General features: G+C 44.1%; 1 protein-coding gene and 1 non-coding gene across 3 annotated transcripts in view; one reads left to right on the plus strand and one right to left on the minus strand.

Annotated features, from left to right (window-relative positions):
• The window catches only part of KLHL3 (kelch like family member 3), a 116,859-nt gene that overhangs the window by 37,813 nt on the left and 60,216 nt on the right, over nt 1-18,830 (minus strand). For both annotated transcript variants that reach the window (XM_026508046.4, XM_048220850.2), the window contains 2 exons: nt 16,417-16,526; nt 2,426-2,542 (listed from right to left, as the gene is read on the minus strand). In XM_026508046.4, the coding sequence (XP_026363831.1) occupies nt 2,426-2,542; nt 16,417-16,526 (227 nt within the window). The remainder of the gene's footprint in view (nt 1-2,425; nt 2,543-16,416; nt 16,527-18,830) is intronic.
• TRNAK-CUU (transfer RNA lysine (anticodon CUU)) lies at nt 3,876-3,948 on the plus strand. The gene has a single exon. It is a non-coding gene; the product is annotated as a tRNA-Lys (tRNA).

The following is an 18,830-nucleotide window of genomic DNA, read 5'->3' on the forward strand; positions in this document are numbered from 1 at the left end:
GCCGAAACCAAGAGTCAGACACTCAACTGACTGAGCCACCCAGGTGCCCCAAGAGAAGATATCTTCAAAAGCCTGGATGGAAGGTGAAATGCATAAACAGCTACCTCTCCCAAAGAATAAATTCAACTTGAATGAAAAGTTCCTCCAGAGAGTTATTGCTTCACCATACAGAGTTTCAATTTGGGGTGACAAGAAAGTTTTAAGAATGGATATAGAGATGGTTGTGCAGCATCATGAATACAATTAGTACATTGAACTGCACACTTAAAAATGGTCAAAATGATGAAGTTTACGTTATATATATTTATATATATAATCACAATTTTAAAAATTTTAAAGATATAGCATATTACACACTTCTACAACATTTCAAAATATTTAATAAAGCCTAATAAATGTTAGTGGTTAAAAAACAAATAAAAACACCTTCCCCGGAAATCAGCATTCATGCGGGCCTGCTCAGGGCTTTCCCTGTGTCCTCACCCACCAAGATCGGCCACATGGCAGCAGGTTATACTAGTCTGAAATTTCAAGGTCGAATTAGTGTTAATGAAACATCCTCTTCCAGGGGTGTTCTGAAAAGAGTCCTTTGAAAAGGTGGGTCAGGGGGATCCCACACAACAGTGCTCATGCCCATTGCCTCTGACCCCGCTTCTTCTCCAGATCTAAACCCTACTTTGCCATAATAACCTAAGAACTATTTTCTAGTAGTTTCAGTTGTGGACAGCTGATTGAGGTCATGACCAAGGGTTTCTAAGGTCTCTTTAGTTTTCCCTGGAACCCAGGCCCACAGATCACCCTTCCTGTGGAAGTGATGCTGTGCTGGAGGCCAGACGTCCACATCTACCTTTGGTCAGTTTCCCACAGGACAGAAGGAGGTTTGATTCCGCCACTGGGAGCTCAGGCCAGTTCAGTCCCACTGCTTAGGGAACCTTTCCTACAGGAAGGATATGCTGCCACCAGGGGGCAGTGGTACCATCCAAACTGTAAAACGCAAGACACACAGAAGGGCTCGCAAGTGTATGCCTCGGTACCTGAGAATAGGACTGAGGTTCAGAAATTCAGAGAACATCTCACTGATCCATTAGACCTATGGTCAACAGGGTCACAAGCTGATGATTTTACAAGTGTTTGTGAGGATACAATATTGTCCCGCTACTCCCAGTAGCATCCATGATCAAGTCAGTAGTAATATCAGCTAGCATTCACTCACAGTGTTGCAGCTTTTATGTGGATTATCTGTAATACTCTATCCCCAAACAATTCTGTAATAATTTCTGTATCCCCAAACAATTCTGTAATAATTCTATCCCCAAACAATCCTATAAAGGCAGATAGTCTTTTTACCAGATGAGAAGACTGAGGTTGAGAAAGGTTGAGCGCTTGCCCAGTGTGAGATGGCTGGGAAGTGACAGAGCTAGGCCACTGGCTTGCTAAACCTTCTCTCTTATCCTTGCTTCACAACTTCCATTCCTTCCAGAAACTTCTTGGAATCAGATGAGGGTTGGCCTACTACCTTGGTGTTTAGTTTTGTGCATATATTTAAGTTTTACCCTCTGCCCACTTACAAGAGTATCTAAAGCAAATGGATCAACAGAACAGAGAGGATTAAAGGTGACAACTTGCTTAGTGAAAGGTGCTTCAGGTCATCAGACTTGGATTTGAATCATGACCCTGCCTTCTACTGCCAAATAATCCTCAGCCTCCATAAACCTCAAGGCCCAGACTTGTAAAAAGAGGGTTATCTTTGCCTCACAGGGTTGTAATAAGGATTAAATATGTGGCACCACAGGGGTACCCCATAATTCTTAATTTTCTTTCCTTCCTCAGAGGAAGTACAGGCAATAAGGATCCCAGGCACCTGTGAGAAGCTGTTTTTTACAGTTCTGAATTGGGCTCCAAGTTGCCTCACATGAAGGTAAAGAGAACATAGCAATATAGGAATGACCTTCCTTGCTTAGGTTCCCTACAATAAAAGCAGCTAACTTCCAGGGAACATTTCTTATCCCCAGCTCCATTCTAAACACCTGACTTGCATATTTACAACTCCTTCGGTCCTCATAGCAATCCTGTGGGGCTCTACTATAATATCCTTTCTGTCAAAGAAGAAACTAAGGCTTGAAGAGGTCAAATAAAAACTCAAAGCTAACAAGCAGCGGAGCATGAACTAAACTCTAAGTGTTTTATTCTCAAATCTACACTCTTAAAACCTCACACTACCATCTACCAGAACATTGTATGTCAACTATACTTCTATAATAAAAATGTTAAAAAAAAAAAAAAAAAAGACCCTTACATAACCATGCTTCACACTTAAAAAGACCCATAAAATTCCTCAACCACCCCATACAACCAGGGCTGCTCGCTGCTATTCCGACAGGCCTGCGGGAGCAGGAAAGCCCTTGGTTCTTCACACAGCACTCACCTGGACCAGGTAATCCCTCGGTAAGAGAGGGAGTCGGACATGTTCCATCAGTTTTGCCATGTGCTCTAAACGGGTTTCTTTCTCGTAATTGATCCATGAAATCACAGCTTCAAATACCTATCAAGAAAATCAACACAGGTAACTGTGGCAGAGAGAAGAGCTTCTAAACAATTTCCTCAATCTGAAAAAAAAAAAAATGTCCAACGTCCAAATCATCCACGAAGGTGGTTAACTTAAGGTTCAATATTTATAATAAAAGAAAAATGGAAAGATTTTGTCTGCTAGCTGACGTCAGAGTGATATCACACACACGGGTCATAATAAACCTGCTACCCCAAACGCAGCAGCACCAAGGTTCACTGCAAAATAAAGATCAGGTCTCAAGGTTACTTAAAGATAGAAATAGAAAGCAGGAACTCTCAACCAAATTTTATAAAGACTGTGCAGGAAGACCAGAGCCTTGGGGGCAAGGCCACCACGCCCCTCACACACACCCCTCTCCTCGTTCACCTCCCAGGTGCGGTTAATGCAGAATCAAGACAATCAGGATATCACCTGCCCAAAAGCTGGCTGTAAAATAGTGTGTCAGCAAATGACAGAGAATTTCTCTGTCAAAAAGTTCTCCTTGGTTTAACCTCTCCCTTGAGGAGAGATTTCATTTCTTTACAAAGGGAAATCGGGCTCAGAAACAAAAAGGAGGCTCTCTGGTTTGGATGCTCACCGTGCTCAAGAAAATGTCCAAAACCACACTCACCGCCACCATATATACACAGACGGATAAAATTCAATGTTGATAAGGCTGCAGGGAAACGGGCACTATTTCTAGAAATTTAATTAACACAGCTTTTAAGAGGGGACGGAAGACTTTGGCAATACCAATCAAATATTTCAATGTGCATACTCTTTGACCTAGAAGTACCACTTCTAGGATCTAGCCTACAAAAATACAAAGGTGGTGCTCACAAAAGAATATGTTTTTCCAGGATGTTTGCTAGGTCATTTTTCTAACAAAATAAAAAGGGAAACAACCTAAATCTCACTAATGGAAAAATTATTTAACTACTATACATACTATGGGACATTTTCAGCTGGTAAAAAGAATAAAACAACTTCTTGTGCCAGAAACGAAGAAAGTGCTCGAAGATTAAGATGGACACGTCAAACGGACACAGAACCAATAAACGGGGCTTTCGTTGCCAACGTCTGGGACAAAACATCAAAGAGAATAACGAAGAAATTAGATTCAGGCTTCTTGGGGAATCGGGATGGGGGAATGACTGGCAAGGTGACAAAGGAAAGTTCTGGGGGGAATGGATATGTTCTGTATCTTGACAAGGTGGGAGTTACAAGTACATATGCACTTGTGAAAACTAATTAGGCTGTACATGTAGCATCTGTACATTTCATGGCGCCTAAGTTATAACTCAGTAAAAAACATTCTCAGAGGGGCGCCTGGCTGGCTCAGTTGGCAGAGCATGAGACTCTTGATCTCAAGGTTGTGAGTTCAAGCCCCACACTGGACATGGAGCCTACTTAAATAAATAAATAAATAAATAAATAAATAAATAAATAAATAAAACATTCTCAGAATGAAAGAAAACATAGTAATGGATCATAACACAATGAACTAAAAAGAATCCACGAATCCATAAGGATACTTTCAAAAATGTGGGAAGGGCTCTTCTTCACAGAGAAATGCCAGCTATAAAAGGTAGAAGGAATAACAGAAACAAATATTTTGCAACCACCAATGTAATAACTGATACAGCAAAATTCATCAGTGGATGCTCAAATCACTGCATGAAAAATTGTCGGGGAACAGGATACAGTTTTCCAAGTATCACCTCGTAGATGACCTACTAATTACATGGTGGCAGGGGCGGCGGCAGCCTCAAATGGGGAAATCTGACAGATACCACCTTGAACAATGACCTAAATTAGCACCACCAATAACAGGACAAACATCTTCCTGATTGTGACTTAATGGGAAGGACACAGCATCCCCTAAAGTAGTTTCTTCCTAAAATGTTTAACCTGAATCTTACAGTAAGGAAACAGACAACTCCACGTTTGGAACATTCTGCAGTTCTACAAGACAGCTGGCCTGAATTCTTCAAAACCATTAATATTATGAAAGACAAAAAAAAAAAAAAAGGCAGAGAGATAGTTCTAGATTAAGAGGATTTAGAGACATGAGAACTAAATGCAATGCATGATCCTTGACTGGATCATGGATTTAAAAGAAACAGCCATAAAGGACTGTTTTGAGACCGTTAGGAAATTTGAATGCTATGTATTAGCTAACATCATTGTATTAGTGTTAAATTTCTTTAGTATGATAATGGCTTTTTGGCTCAAAAAAGATAATTTCTTTGTTCTTAGGAGGTGCATACTCCAACACTAGGGATGAAATGTTACCATGTCTCCAATTTATTGTCAAATGGTTCAGCAAAGAGAAGTTGAAATATGTGGAGAGAGAAGTAAGGCAAATGAAGCAAAATGTTAACTGGTGAATCTAGGTTAAGAGTATATGAATGTGCATGCTTTCAAACTTTAATATACATTGGAAATTTTTCAAAATGAAAAGCAGAGGGAAAAGAAATTGTAAGAAAAAAGGAAAATATGACAACAAAATTTATGTGGTGTAAAGCTGGAATGAAAACTAACTCTCAGGGGTGGAAAAAATCTCTAATTTTTCTAACCCTAATAATAGTTTGGTGTGTATTGATATGTTAATGATGCTCCAGCCCTATTTCCTAAATATAAACTTAAGTCAGGCTGGGTGTACTCAAAATAGGCAAAGAATCAATCAGAAAGGGAAGAGAAAAGAGTGGAATGGAATAGAAAGAAAGGAGCACTATCTCTGGACAGTTTGCTCTCAGTTCTGTAAAAAATAACCTCTATGTGCACAAACATAAACATACACATACCATGGAAATCCTCCTTGTCCAGTTTATTGTTTTTAAATTATGCACTCATATAGAGCTTTATCCCTCATAACAGTGAATCACTGTGTGTTGCTTCAGCCAGCCTTTCAGATCCATAAGAACAAGGACCTTGTTTTATTTAATGGCAGATAATACAGACTCGAATATTCTTTTAATAAATGAATGGACACATGAGTTCAGAAGAAGCATGTATGGAGGCAGTGGAAACTGTCTGGGACTGGACTCAGGGCAGAAACCAAAAGAAGCTGGAGAAGTCTGACCGTGCTGGATTAGGTGGTGGGCAGCCACAGTCCTGTTCTGCCTTGCAATGTGGTTATGCAACTTTCTTCTGCCTGCTTTACTAGACTGGGGGCTCTTGCAAGCCGCCTAAGCACAATGCCGGGCACAGAGCAGGCGGTCTGGGGACAAATCTCTGCTGAAGAATGAACCACAAGTCCTTGAGGAGGTGAGACTTCCTGATCATGCCCTTCCCCATCAACCAGCTTCGTCTTCGTTATAAAAAGCTAAAAAGCAAGCTGAGTCTAATAAAGTCGATATTTAACCTTATCTTTATTTTTGGCTTGACTTGTCTGACTGGTTCCGCTCAGTTGCACTATTTACCTACTCAGCTGTGAAAACCACAGTGCTCGGCAACGACGGTGACCTTCTCAGCAGCTAGAGAAGGCCACGCGTTTTTTTCATCGAGGCTCCATGCTTAGAAAATAAACAAGCCAATAAACTTTCAACTAGCTCTAGCCTTTAATGTGCCTAAAACTGTTCTCAAGACCGCCTCCTGTTAAGGGACTGACCAACACCAGGGGGCAACGGGTAACAGCAGCAGGGGCCAGTATTTACCATGTGCCAAGCCCTGTGCCATGCTCTTCGTGGACGCTGGCGGCCTGGACTCCCATGAGAACCCAGGGAGCAGATCCTCTGAACCCGCAGTAAGTGACTCGCCCAAACCCAGAGCCACAGAGCAGCATGGCTAGGGTCCACCCAGACCCAACGTCAGCACTCATGCTCTTACCCACTGATCTCAGCTGCCTGTCACAGGCCTACAGCAGCGGCTGCCGACTACAGCCCACAGGCCACATTCAGCCTGCCACCTGTTTTCATAAATAAAATTTTACTGGAACACAGCCATACTGTCTGTGGCTGCTTTCACATTCTAACAGCGCAGCTGAACAGAGACTCTATGGCCACAAAGCCTAAAATATTTACTATCTGGTGCTTTAGAGGAAAAGGTTATCAACTCCGGGTCTATGAAATCTAAGCAGAAACCCTGGGGCTCTGATCACAGGACAGGGTGATGTCTACTCAGATGAAAACACTTTTTATGGATCCCACAATGAAAGCAGCTGCCACAAGGCAGGCTTAGCGTTTTACTTTTCAACAAAGAAAGAGCATCATTTCCTCACTGCTTCATATTCCAAAACCAATCTCTTGAGTGCTACGAGGTCGCTAGGCAGAGAAAGGATGGAGAAAATCGAATTTCATAGTTTCTGGCTCCCCACACTTCCAATGTAAGCACAAGCCTTGGCCAGAACACCAGATGAAGCTGACCCCCTACCCCTACTACCCCTCCAGTGCGGCAGGCAGCCACGCCACACTGTACCTGCACCCAGCGAGGAGAGTGCCGAGCACTGGGGCACTGACACCTGCTTTCAAAATGTGTTCTGGAAATCAAGAAGGGGGACTTAAGTTAAAAATAGGCAGGGCGGTGAGTTGGCAAGGGAAAAAGGTCCAGTTGAGGGTGATTCACAGCAAAGCAGAGCATGGAGGAAAAGCAGCCAATTTTGACAAAATCAGGGGAAAAAACTAGGTTTCTGCCCATGGACTTAATTTGTTACTCAAGATTTGAGAAAGGTTAATTTTAATAACAAGAGACACCGTGCTGCGCATTTTACAAGCATGATCTCCTTTAATGCACCCCAAATCCTGTGAAGTAGGTATCAGTGTTCACATTTTACAGATGAGGAAACAGCCTCAGAGAGGTTAGTGTCCAAGGTCACACTGCCAAGAAGTAGTGGATCTGGGATGTGAACTCACCTCTAACTCCAGAGTTCTAACATTGTGCAACATTGCATCTCAGCAGCACAATTAGTTAGAAAACCTGCACAGAACACTGAGTTGGGGAACTACATTCCTAAACCCATAATCGTAAGTATACCCGCCATGTGCTCTTAGGACATCCCCCTCCCTGATACTCTTTTGTTTCCCAGGGACTGAGCCAATAGCATTTGCTGAATTCACTGCCATGATTTTCAATCAAGAAGACAGCACTACTAGGGTGCCTGGGTCACTCATTGGTTATGTGCTTGCCTTCAGCTCAGGTCAAGATCCCAGCGTCCTGGGATCGAGTCCTAATCGGGCTCCCTGCTTACTTTTTAAAAATTGAAAAAAAAAAAAAAAAAGACTGCACTACTAGACACAGGAATGATTCTGTCAGATTTCTGCTGTTTCTTCAACTGAAGCTTAACAGGACTTCTGTGAACCAGACCCCCACCTCGCTGTCCCACACCACACCAGGGACCGTCCGGAGCAGTGGTATGCTGGAGCTGGAGCTCATCATCCATGTTTCTTCCCATCTTGGTGTTTAGCGACATTACACTGGTAGTTTGAAATCAGCCTTGGTGGAAATATTTACACCGTGGAAATTAGCAAATGAATCAGCAAACAAACAGGGCTTTCAGAATTTTTTTTGCAGAGCCCATTGTTAAACATTTACCAGCATTAACACTGGCTGGGAGATTTCCTGGTCTGAAGGCTCCTCAGACTCTAGAAAACCCACTCAGCTGCACTCATCTTTCTGACAGTCCCATCATCTTAAGGTTTTATAGGGCACTTAACAGCTCCTTCTTGTCTTCCGTCCATCTCAGACCCACAAGGGCCCCGGGAACAGCAAGAGTCACTCATCTAAGAGAAAATCGAGGCAGACGGTGGGGAAGCGGTCTGCCCAAACATTACCCAGCTAATTGGTAATGGGGCAGCAATGAGAACCCCTGGATTTCAATCCACACTTCGTCCATAGCACATTTCATAGTTTGTAGCTATACATTTATTTCTGTACATATTTTTATAAAATCTATCTGTCTCATATGATTTTAAGTTCCACAAAGGCAGGGATCTTATACTGATCTGTTCACCAATGTCTCTCGTGTGAATAACACACTATCTGCCACATAGAAAGCACTCAATAAATATTTACTGAGAGAATGAATAAGTTAGTCAGAGGAGGAATGATTGGGTGTATGGTTCTCTTCCTATGATAGCATAGTGCCAAGTATGTGACCTCATCTAAACAACAAAAATGATGACAAAACTACAACAGGGATATTGCCTTGCCTGGAAATTGTTCAGCTTTCCACTACTGCCTATAGCCAAGATAAAGACATGCAGTCTGATTCTGCAAAGAAGGAGGACTGGAGCACAGTGCTTTGAGAGGCATGCCTGCAAGCTGAAAGACTATTTCATGGCACCAATCCTACAAATGAATGGAGCGTGACACAGGGATGGAGAATGCCTTGCAGTCAAGATGGTGGACGGAGCTGAGTTGGAAGGAATCTTCCCCTACAGCTCCAAACACGTAAAAGTGACTATTACCAACAAATAAAGCTTTGAGCCATAGTCAAAAGAAAGAGAGAAGTGCCTGAGTGTTTTAAAAAAGGAATATAAGTCTGGCAGCTGAATGGAAGCTGAGGCCAAAATGGGTCACAGGCCCATACAATTCAGATATGGACTTGAATGGTTCCAAAGTGGTGTCTTATCAGGCAGAATGCCACAGGCTCTCCGTGGACAGTGTTGCCCACCTGCGGTCCCATGTACTGGGACTAAAAGAACTCTATCCATCTGCTCTGGGAAGGGGGAAGGGAGCTCACCATCTCCTGGAGGCTGGGAAGTTAAAAACCGTGTATCTTCAAGAAATCAGAGCCCTAGGCTCACACCACGTATAGATATGGGGTCTGAAGTGACCTTATCCAGATAATACAGGGGATACTCCAAACAAAAAGGAATACAGAATCAGTCTCTAAATCAGTAAACCTGCCCTTGAAGGGCACTTCCACAGGCCAGGGCAACCCAGACTCCCATGGACAAAACATCCTCTGGAGATGGTCTCATAATCAAAAATTATATAATACTAATGAAAAAAACTGCAAAAAAGGAAAATCAACAGTTAAATCATAGAATATTTGGGACAACCAAAGAAAATCGGCCTCAAGACTATTTCACATAATGCAGTCCTCAGAATACTAGGGGCAGGAGACATTCTCTAGTAAAGGAGGTTCTGGGACTGAATGAGCCCGGAGAACACATCATACACACCCCCAAATCTCCTTCAGAGATTCATAAAGCTCATTAATATGTAAAAGCTCTGATAAGTCCTTCAGTTTCTTAACCTGGTTCCTGTGTTTGCCACTGTCTCCGAAATGTGTCGGACCTGAGACCATCGCACAAACATTGCAGTTTTACAGCACACAGTGGGGTAAATACTGACCTAGAGAAGAAAGGCCTCACCCCCTAACCTATTCCATTTTCACCCTCATCTCCCATGAACCCCCCCAAAGATCCTGGACTCTCATCACATCGGTTACCATTCCCCCAAGTAGAATAAGGTATCCCAAACTTCCACATCTGTATTGCTACAATCCCTTTGGCCTGAATGGCTTTCCAAAATCCCATTCTTATTCTCCAAATTTTAGCTAAAATATTCCCTCTTTGGGAGGTCTTCCCCACCTAACAATTTGGAATAAAACACCCCAGGGCGCTTTCCTTGAACTTTGACTATAGGCAACTACTTCTCTCTGCCACATGATACATGTTTTGTACCCAGACTGCAAGTTCTAAAAATGTCCTAAGTGCCACTCACCTCCATCTCCCCACCAGGGTGGGCATGCGTTCATAGAGAGCAGAGGCCTGGCAGGCAAAGTCAGCTTGAAATCATAAAGCTACCTACTGCCAACATGCCTTGGTTTCCTCCTCTGCAAAATGGGAACAATAGTCTCTGACTTGGCAGTTTGTGCAAGAAGTAGAAATGATGCGCTGAACAGCATGCTGGGCCAAAGAAGTCACGTGCAAAGCATACACACACCAGCATTACATTTACACAAAGTTCAAAAACTGGCAAAATTGACCCATGAGAAGTCAGAATGGTAATTATGCTTCTCGGGGTGGGAGGCAGTGCCAGGAAGGGCCTTCCGGGGTTCTATTACTGGATCTGTGTGCTAGTCCAGTGCGTATTTCACTTTGTTCACGTCCCTGTGAACTTACTTCAATACAAATGTCCCTTTGAAAAAAAAAAAAAGATGAGTGAAATACACCCGGGGAAGAGTGGGCAGTCAAGGTCGATTTTTGGTGGTGTTTGGCTCATAGGTGCTTACTGAATTGCACTTTCCAAAGGAGAACAGTAAAAGGAGTAACGCTGTGACCAGGGACCAGGCCAGATGGTTGTTTGCAAGCTGAGAAGCTGGCAACTCTAACTACTGACCTCACAGGAAGGTGGGGCTTCCAACAGCTCTGGCGAGGCAGCGGGATGCACCTGCTCGATCACTGGATATAATACCTGGGCAGCAAGCACTCAAGTCTAACCTCCTGGGCAAGGGGCTCCAGCCGGCATCCTCGACCCACCGCTGGCTGGAGAGGATAGGAGCTTAGACGGGAGGCCATGCAACACCAATAATCCTGGAGACAAGGGCCTGATCGTTTTCAGAAGATACCAGAATTTGGCTTCTGATTATAGGTTTAGGAGACAACAGCACATTAAACAGGTGATCTCGCAGAGATAAACTAAGCGGTAGTTCTCATTAAAATACACACATGACACAGATTTTTTTAAGAGATGTAACCAATATCTCCCTGACCTGTATCTAAATTGTGGGCCATTACCCCATTAGTACTCACTCTGAAAACATCAGTGGTGTTTCATAGGAAGGCAGAGAATTCCTGAGAAGTAGAGACATATATACCAGCTAAGAAAGTGAAGATTCAGGTTCAGAACCAGCAATTCGGTGGCAAACCTGCACTAGAACTTGAGAATCATCACCCTTCTCCTTAGAGTACGTCTGCCCTGGAGGGTTGTCTACCCTGCCCACCCCTGGGTCCCAGAATCTGTCCACAGTGAGGGACGAACTCTGGGTCTCAAAGGCAAATACAGTAAACAGCCTATCTGCTCACAGGCTGAGCTGTGAGCCCAGACACCTCCCTGTGGAAGAAACAGGTGACTGTAAAGGGCTTACTCCGGTGTGCCTTTGCTCTGTCCTGGGGTAGGGGAGAGGGTGGGGGGCAGCAGCGGGGAGGGGTCCCACCCAAAGAACTTGTGATTTTTGTAACTCCTACCAGGTCTTTTTGTCTTCCCTCAAATAACAGGAATTTTAAAACCAAAACTACATAAAGGAAAAACAGGAGAGAAAATGGCAGGGATCCATGCCTCCTCTGACCTCTAGTTCCCACATTTGTCCTTATTCTCTGGAAAAATGTGAAAATTATTCCCATAACCTCAGCTGGCTCGGGCCGGCGTCTGGCCCCGGCCCCTTCACTCCTCAGGGCATATCTGCTTAGCGGCTCCACAGAGCCGGCCGGGGGCTCTGTGTCAGGCATGCACTGCATGGGACACAAAGATGGCTAAGGCACCCTCATAGCCCTCAAGGAACTTGAGGCTAGTGGAGAACAGAGACTTGGGTAACAGCAAGTGATGTTGGAGGAAGAACAGTATCTGAGCCCTGGCAGAAGCCCAGACGGGGCCAAGGGGGCTGGGAAGGTTGGGGAGCAAGAGGCTACTTCCCTCTCTGTCCCTGCTAGGCACCAAGTCCCAGGTCACACAACCACCCAGACTAACACAAGCTCTGGGAAGAGCTCCCCCTTGAGAAATGCCCCCAGTCAACAGTGAGCAGGAGGAGGAGGAGGGGGACAGTGGCAGTAATAATAGCAGCAGTATCCTGTGGGCTAAGAACTTGTCATGTGTAATCTGATTGCATCCTCAGAACAACCCTATTAGATACTCTACTATCATTGCCCCCCCTTTTACAGATGAGAAGACTGAGAGATGTAGAAGTTCTCTTACACATTCATTTAACAAATTGTTTTTGTTTATGTGTCTACCGTGAACCTGATACCAATTCCACTCTGACAGTGACCATAAGACGGAGAAAATCCTTGACTGTATATGATGCATCCATTCTGGTGGGAGACAAATAACTTGCTCAAAGTTACTCAGCCTGCTAAAGCAGTGGAGGCAGGATTGGAACTCAGCCACCCCAACCATAGAACCTCTACTTCTTCAAACTCCCAACATACAAACTTCCTGGGCCTAGTCACAGCCACGTATAATCCTCATTTTTAAATACCACTTTTCCACTATTCTAAGATGCATAGTTTTTTCACATTTTAATATCTGAAATCTGGCTGCATTTTTTAATTTATGTGGAAAGAAATCTGTGGGCTGTAGGCAAAGAAGTAAATCATAATATAGCTGATTTGCTGTTCAAAGATGGATTTAGCTCAATACAGGTTATTTGATTACCAGTGCAGTTCAGTTTTCTGCAAATGTTTTTTTGGAGGGTTTTTTCCTTTATTTTTTGTTTTGTTTTGTTTTGTTTTTAATGTAGGCTGCAAACCCAGTATGGAGCCTAAGGCGGGATTTGAACAGGGTCTGAGATCGAGACCCAAGCAGAGATCAGGAATTGGACGCTTAACCGACTGAGCCATGCAGATGTGCCCCAGCAGATATTAACATCAAATGCAGCTGAATTTTAGCTTAAATTAAGATCCCTTATATTACTTCAAATATACTCCATTAAGTTCACTACCATGCAATAGTGAAAGAAAAGAGATTTATGCAAGAGATTACCTATTATGAAATGTAACTAAAGGAAGTAGAAATCACAAAATCTCCTGGAACACATTACAGAATTTTCAAAGCCTCAAGAGCTAGCATTCAAACAACAAACATGTAATTGTCAAAAGCTTCCAGCTATTTAACTTCTAGCAATATGTAATCAATTAAGGGGAAATAAAACTAGAAACAGAAAGCACAGGCCAAACCCCACTGTTCTTTGATAAGCCTCAAAATTATACTGTCAACCTTAGGGGCGCCTGGCTGGCTCAGGCGGTAGAGCATGTTACTCTTGACCTCAGGGTTGTGAGTTCAAGCATGGGTACAGAGATCACTTAAAAATAAAAACTTAGGGGCGCGTGGGTGGCACAGCGGTTAAGCATCTGCCTTCGGCTCAGGGCGTGATCCCGGCGTTATGGGATCGAGCCCCACATCAGGCTCCTCCGCTATGAGCCTGCTTCTTCCTCTCCCACTCCCCCTGCTTGTGCTCCCTCTCGCTGGCTGTCTCTATCTCTGTCAAATAAATAAATAAAATCTTTAAAAAATAAAATAAAATAAAATAAAAATAAAAAAATAAAAACTTAAAAAAAAAAAACTATACTGTCAATCTTAAAGTTACCAAAGGGATCAAGATCATCAGTAATCTACTTCATGAAAAGCATCACATAACTCTGAAGTTACAAATAATTTCTGAGAACCAAACATAATATACAACTTCACTGACGTTAAAAATACCTCTACTCTTGGGGTGCCTGGGTGGCTCAGTTGGTTAAGCATCTGCTTTCGGCTCAGGTCATGATCCCAGGGTCCCGGGATCTAGTCCCGCATCGGGCTCCCTGCTCAGTGGGGAGTCTGCTTCTCCCTCTGCCTTCCCCCCCATCCCGCTTGTACTCTCTCTCTCTCAAACAAACAAATAAAATCTTTTTTAAAAAAATACCTCTACTTTATACTCTAATTACACAGAGCAAGCAACTCCTATGTAAGCTTTTGAATGAATGAAAGCCACTATAGACGATGTTCTAAGCATGTAAATTTAATGTCATGCTTCTTTGCTTCTGGAAAGATGCAATTAACTCCATGGCTTATTTGACCTTTATCAGTGGCAAACCTGATACCATTACCATTGTCAATGGTGCCTCAAAACAGAGGACTGTGGTAATTACAATGACAGCCGCCATTTATTAGCATCTGCTGAACACTATCTTTGATTTTTTACACCCAGTATCTGTGATCCCCCTAACTCCATAAGGGAGATACTCATAGTAGTCCCACTTTATATGTAGGAAAATCAAGATTCAAAGAGACCAGTGACTTCTGAAAATCACAGAGCCAGTAAGCATCAATTGGAGCATGGAAACAGGTCTTCCTGGGTGATCCCAATCCTGCTGCTTATATGGCTGTTGACATTTTCTCAGACTACACCTGAGAACACGCTCAAGCAGGCCCCAAACTGGCCAAGTGCACCAACAACCACACGGTCAATCAACTAGTTCCTTCTTTCAAACTGTGCCCACTTAGTAGCATGATCCAGAGAAGACATTACATAGGCTTGGCAAGAAGTGAGGGAGTCTTGGCTGCTGGGGCTGGGACCGGAAGGGGCCTGGCCTGGCCAGAGGCATTCTTTACTCTGCAGGTGATATCTCACATCAGTTAATGGAAGTAGAAGCCTCTGAGCCTAAGGGACCGGCCAGCTAGTTGTGCTAGTCACCTTGAAAAAATTCCTCTGAGGTCTTGGGGCAGCTGATGATTCCAATCCACAACTGCTTTCCTTCTTGATCAAACTTTTGCAGGACGAGAGGCGGGGGCTTGTGCTTCCACCCTATTCTCTGGATATGTGGCTTTGGACACTCATCTCCAAGGTAAGATCCCTTTTAAGGGCTTTCCTTAAATATTTTCTCAGAAAAGGGCCTCAAGCTTGGACACAATGAGTGGACTAAGACAAGCCAAGAAACATGTATTGAGCATCTCTGAGGATGCAGAGAAGAGTAAGATGTGGTTGCTACCATCAGGGAACTCACAGTCAAGGGGACGAGGTAAGATGGGCTCAGAACTGCAGTAAAAAGCAAAACAAGGTGAGTGTTATCCTGGAACACAGAGAAGAAAGGAATAAATTTGAGACGAATGGTCAATAATAGACTCAGCTACCACCAAATGAGCACCTACCAAGTACCAGGTATGACACCAGGCATTTGACACTCCTTATCCCATTCAATCCCCAACACCACCCCGTTGGAGTACTTCTTATTACTATTCTCACTTTATACATGAGGAAACAGACGAAGAAGCAAACTAGCTCACCCAAGCTCACCAACTAATTTGTAAATACTAGAGAGAAGATTTGGACCCTACTGGCCAACATCAAAGCGTATGTTACTTTCAGTATAGGAGACTACATCTCCTGGAGTAAAGGAGTTCTTCCTGGGAGAAGTGGAATGGGAAATGGTTTGGAATTCAACCAGGTGATGTTGGAAGGGGGGAATAATCCAAGTGGAGAATCAGTGAGAAGAAAGACCTAGAGGCAGAACATATCAGCCTCCATGGGTCAGCTAAAGCAGTGGGCAGAAATCAAGCCTGCAGCACCAAGGAAGTGATGTGTGGTCGGTGAGATAGGGCACTAGGTGTCTAGAGACCGAGGTTCTAGTTTTGCCATGGTCACTCACTACGAGACCTTCAACAGATCCTATCCCTTCTCTGGGCCTCAGTTTTCTCAAGAGTAAAAGTTCCAACCCCTATTAGAACAGATGTTGCCCCAAAGGTCAGCTCTGGCTTAAATGCCCAGTGATGTTCCCAAGACGCCATGTGAGACAGTGGCTAAGACCAGGCGACAGGAAGACCACAACTCTGCAGTGACTAGCTGAGTAACTGCAGACAAGCTAATGAACTCTTCCAAGTTAGCTTTCTTCATCTGTATTGTGGGGACAAGGGCAATGCCTGCTTCACAGGGCTGTGGTGAAGGCTGAGGGAACTAAAGAGAACTGCAGAGTGCTTGGCAAACTGTAAATGTCCAGTTAATGGGGGCAGTTTTGTCACCATCATCATCACCAGCGTTATTACTTCCTCAAAGGGTCTGGACAGCAAATGTAATGATCAAGGGCCAAAAGGCCCTTTTCTAATTATTTAAAGGGACAAAAAATAAGCTCCTTTTTTTTCCACTGAAAAAGAGAAAAGGTCTCACTGTCCCTCCCATGACCGCCTCATACACGAGGATCCTGTTTCACCAAGGGGCCGTGCCATACCTTCTCCTCTGAAGAAACAGTCAGCTTGTCACTGGATATCAAGCTGCACACCTGGTCCAGACTTAGGCTAAGAAATTCTTCCCCCAGCATCACCTCTGGAAAGTGCTGCTCTGTTCCAAAAAAAAAAAAAAGAAAAGAAAAGAAAAAGAAAAAGCAGAAGTTCAGAAAACAAAGTTACAACACACTCCTGCCCTTCCATGGCCCTGGCAATCTGTGAAATTCACAGGGGAGTCATGGGCACTTTGGGGGTGGGCATGAGGAAAAGGGACAGACAGGCAGAAAGAAAGACAGCACATCCTGGCTGAAGGGAAACTAGCCTCTTCATCTGGCAGCAAAGGCACCCCTCTGTGTGATCCTCCATCCTAAACATCGACACAGATGAAAATGGGGCAGAGAGATGTGAGGTTATATTTTTTCCATGCTCCATGCGATTATTAATGGCGTTGCAGAAAAGCCTCACTGGGACCTGCCTACTTAATTGAGCTCATTTCCCCTCAAGGCGCAAGCTGGCAGATTTGCAGACGGTGCCCCCTGCAGCTCAGCCAAACAAAAGTGGGTCAGAACTGCTGTGTGGCTGGAAGTCTCTGGGGGTTCTGGTAAGAAGTCAACATTTCAAGGCTGGCAGAAGGCACCATCCTTTTGTGTCCAAAGTCAAGCCTACCACGGTCTCTTAATTCACAAGGAGGCCCAACTAAGCATCTGTCCACGCACAGAGGCAACACAGCGGGCCCCACCACCGCTAGCAACAGTCCATGACAGGCAGGCCAGTGGGAACCATTAAGATGGAGGGGAATTTGGGCACATCTAGACAGACAAAACACACAGGCCGGATGTCCATGCAAGGGAAATGCCAAGTACAATTCCTACCCCAACATTTGCCCAGACCACCATCCTGTTATTACAGAGACAGTGAAATGTCAGGGAAGGAGTATACACTTCAGAACGAAGGAAACCAGACTCAATCTGGCTTTGCCATTTGCAAGATGTGTTCCTGAGCCAATGGCATCACCTCCCTAGGCCTCACTAACCCTCTGTATAATGGGGATACAACAGCTCATCTTGTTTCACTCCCATGCTGTGATAGGAAAGGAAGTGTGAAAGTATTTGCACAAGCTATGCCAAGGTAAAGTGGCCAAGAGCTGACAACTCCTGGTGCAGCGGATTCTGGAGCTCACAGGGTCCTTTGTCTTGTGCCCCAGAAAGGGCTCCCTTCTCAGCCTTCTCATGGTTCTGCCCCACTGCATGCAGAAGCATCTATACTCCTGGCCCTCCAGACTCCAGGCCTCCCCTCTTCTTTCTTTGGTGGCCCCTCTCTGGCCTTGCAGCTTCTTGGATAATTCTAGAGGCGACACCTCCCAGTTCCCAGTGAGGGCTACCCCCACATGGTCTGGCCAGCCCCTCGGGTGAGAGTCAGAGTCCCTCTGTGCCCGGGAAGCTGCAGATATACGGGGTCTGCCGCAGCTGCACAATGAAAAGGGAAATCAGAGCATGCTCGGATCTGCTCTCACGTTCACTGGCTTCTTAAAAGCCAAACAAAGAAGACTCAATTATTTCTTATAAAACTCATTTTAAACTTTACCTTGAAATAATTTTGGACCCAAAGAATTCCCATATACCCTTCACCCAGAGCCTCCAAATGTCAGTATTGTACTCTCAGAGATCCGGCTATAAATAATCTTGTCCGTCTTTCACTGGACGGAAAGGGCTCCCCACCTGCTCCCCAGCAGCCCACTGATATCGCAGAGCCCACAATTAAGCCTTGTCCATCACAAAGCTCAGGAATGTTTGGACATAACAAAAACAAATTTAAAAGGCAGATCCTTTACAATGGGAAGCAAATGCCATAAAGTAAAAAGCTGGTGTTGCTTCTCCATATGTGAACAGGAAAACGCCTTTGGGTAAAGCTTAGATTTTCGGTTAGACATTCAAAAGATTTCCCTAATTAAGGGAATATTTAAGAGTGGATAATATTATTTTTAAAGCATCCATTCCTAAAAATTTTTAAATAAAAGCAAGTGAACAATCTCCATTGGGTGATGGGAATGCATTCTTGGTCTGGAAGCCGGGGAAAGAACAGGATTCTCCGTACATGCCCTTTCTGTTCAAGAAGTCTTTGGACCAGAGACCTCCATCTGTTGGCAACACCAAGAAATGGTGGAGAGAAAATTTTGGTGTGGAGTCATCACACCAAAACAAAATGCAGGACATCAAGACTCTGTGGACCTGCCAAGCTGAGCTCAGCAGGAGTCTCAGGCAAATCGGCACCAACATCCCCGTGGCTCACAGCCACGTGGAGCCTCCCTGTCTTTTCTTTGGCTGACCAAAAACCTAACATTTGGAGGAGGGAAAAGAATGAAGAGAACAAGAGCCTGCAAGAAGTTAAAATCCAGGTTGTGAAAAGTACTTCCTCAACG

This window comes from Ursus arctos, unplaced genomic scaffold, assembly GCF_023065955.2.
Source record: "Ursus arctos isolate Adak ecotype North America unplaced genomic scaffold, UrsArc2.0 scaffold_5, whole genome shotgun sequence".
In the NCBI taxonomy this organism is placed as follows: Eukaryota; Metazoa; Chordata; class Mammalia; order Carnivora; family Ursidae; genus Ursus; species Ursus arctos.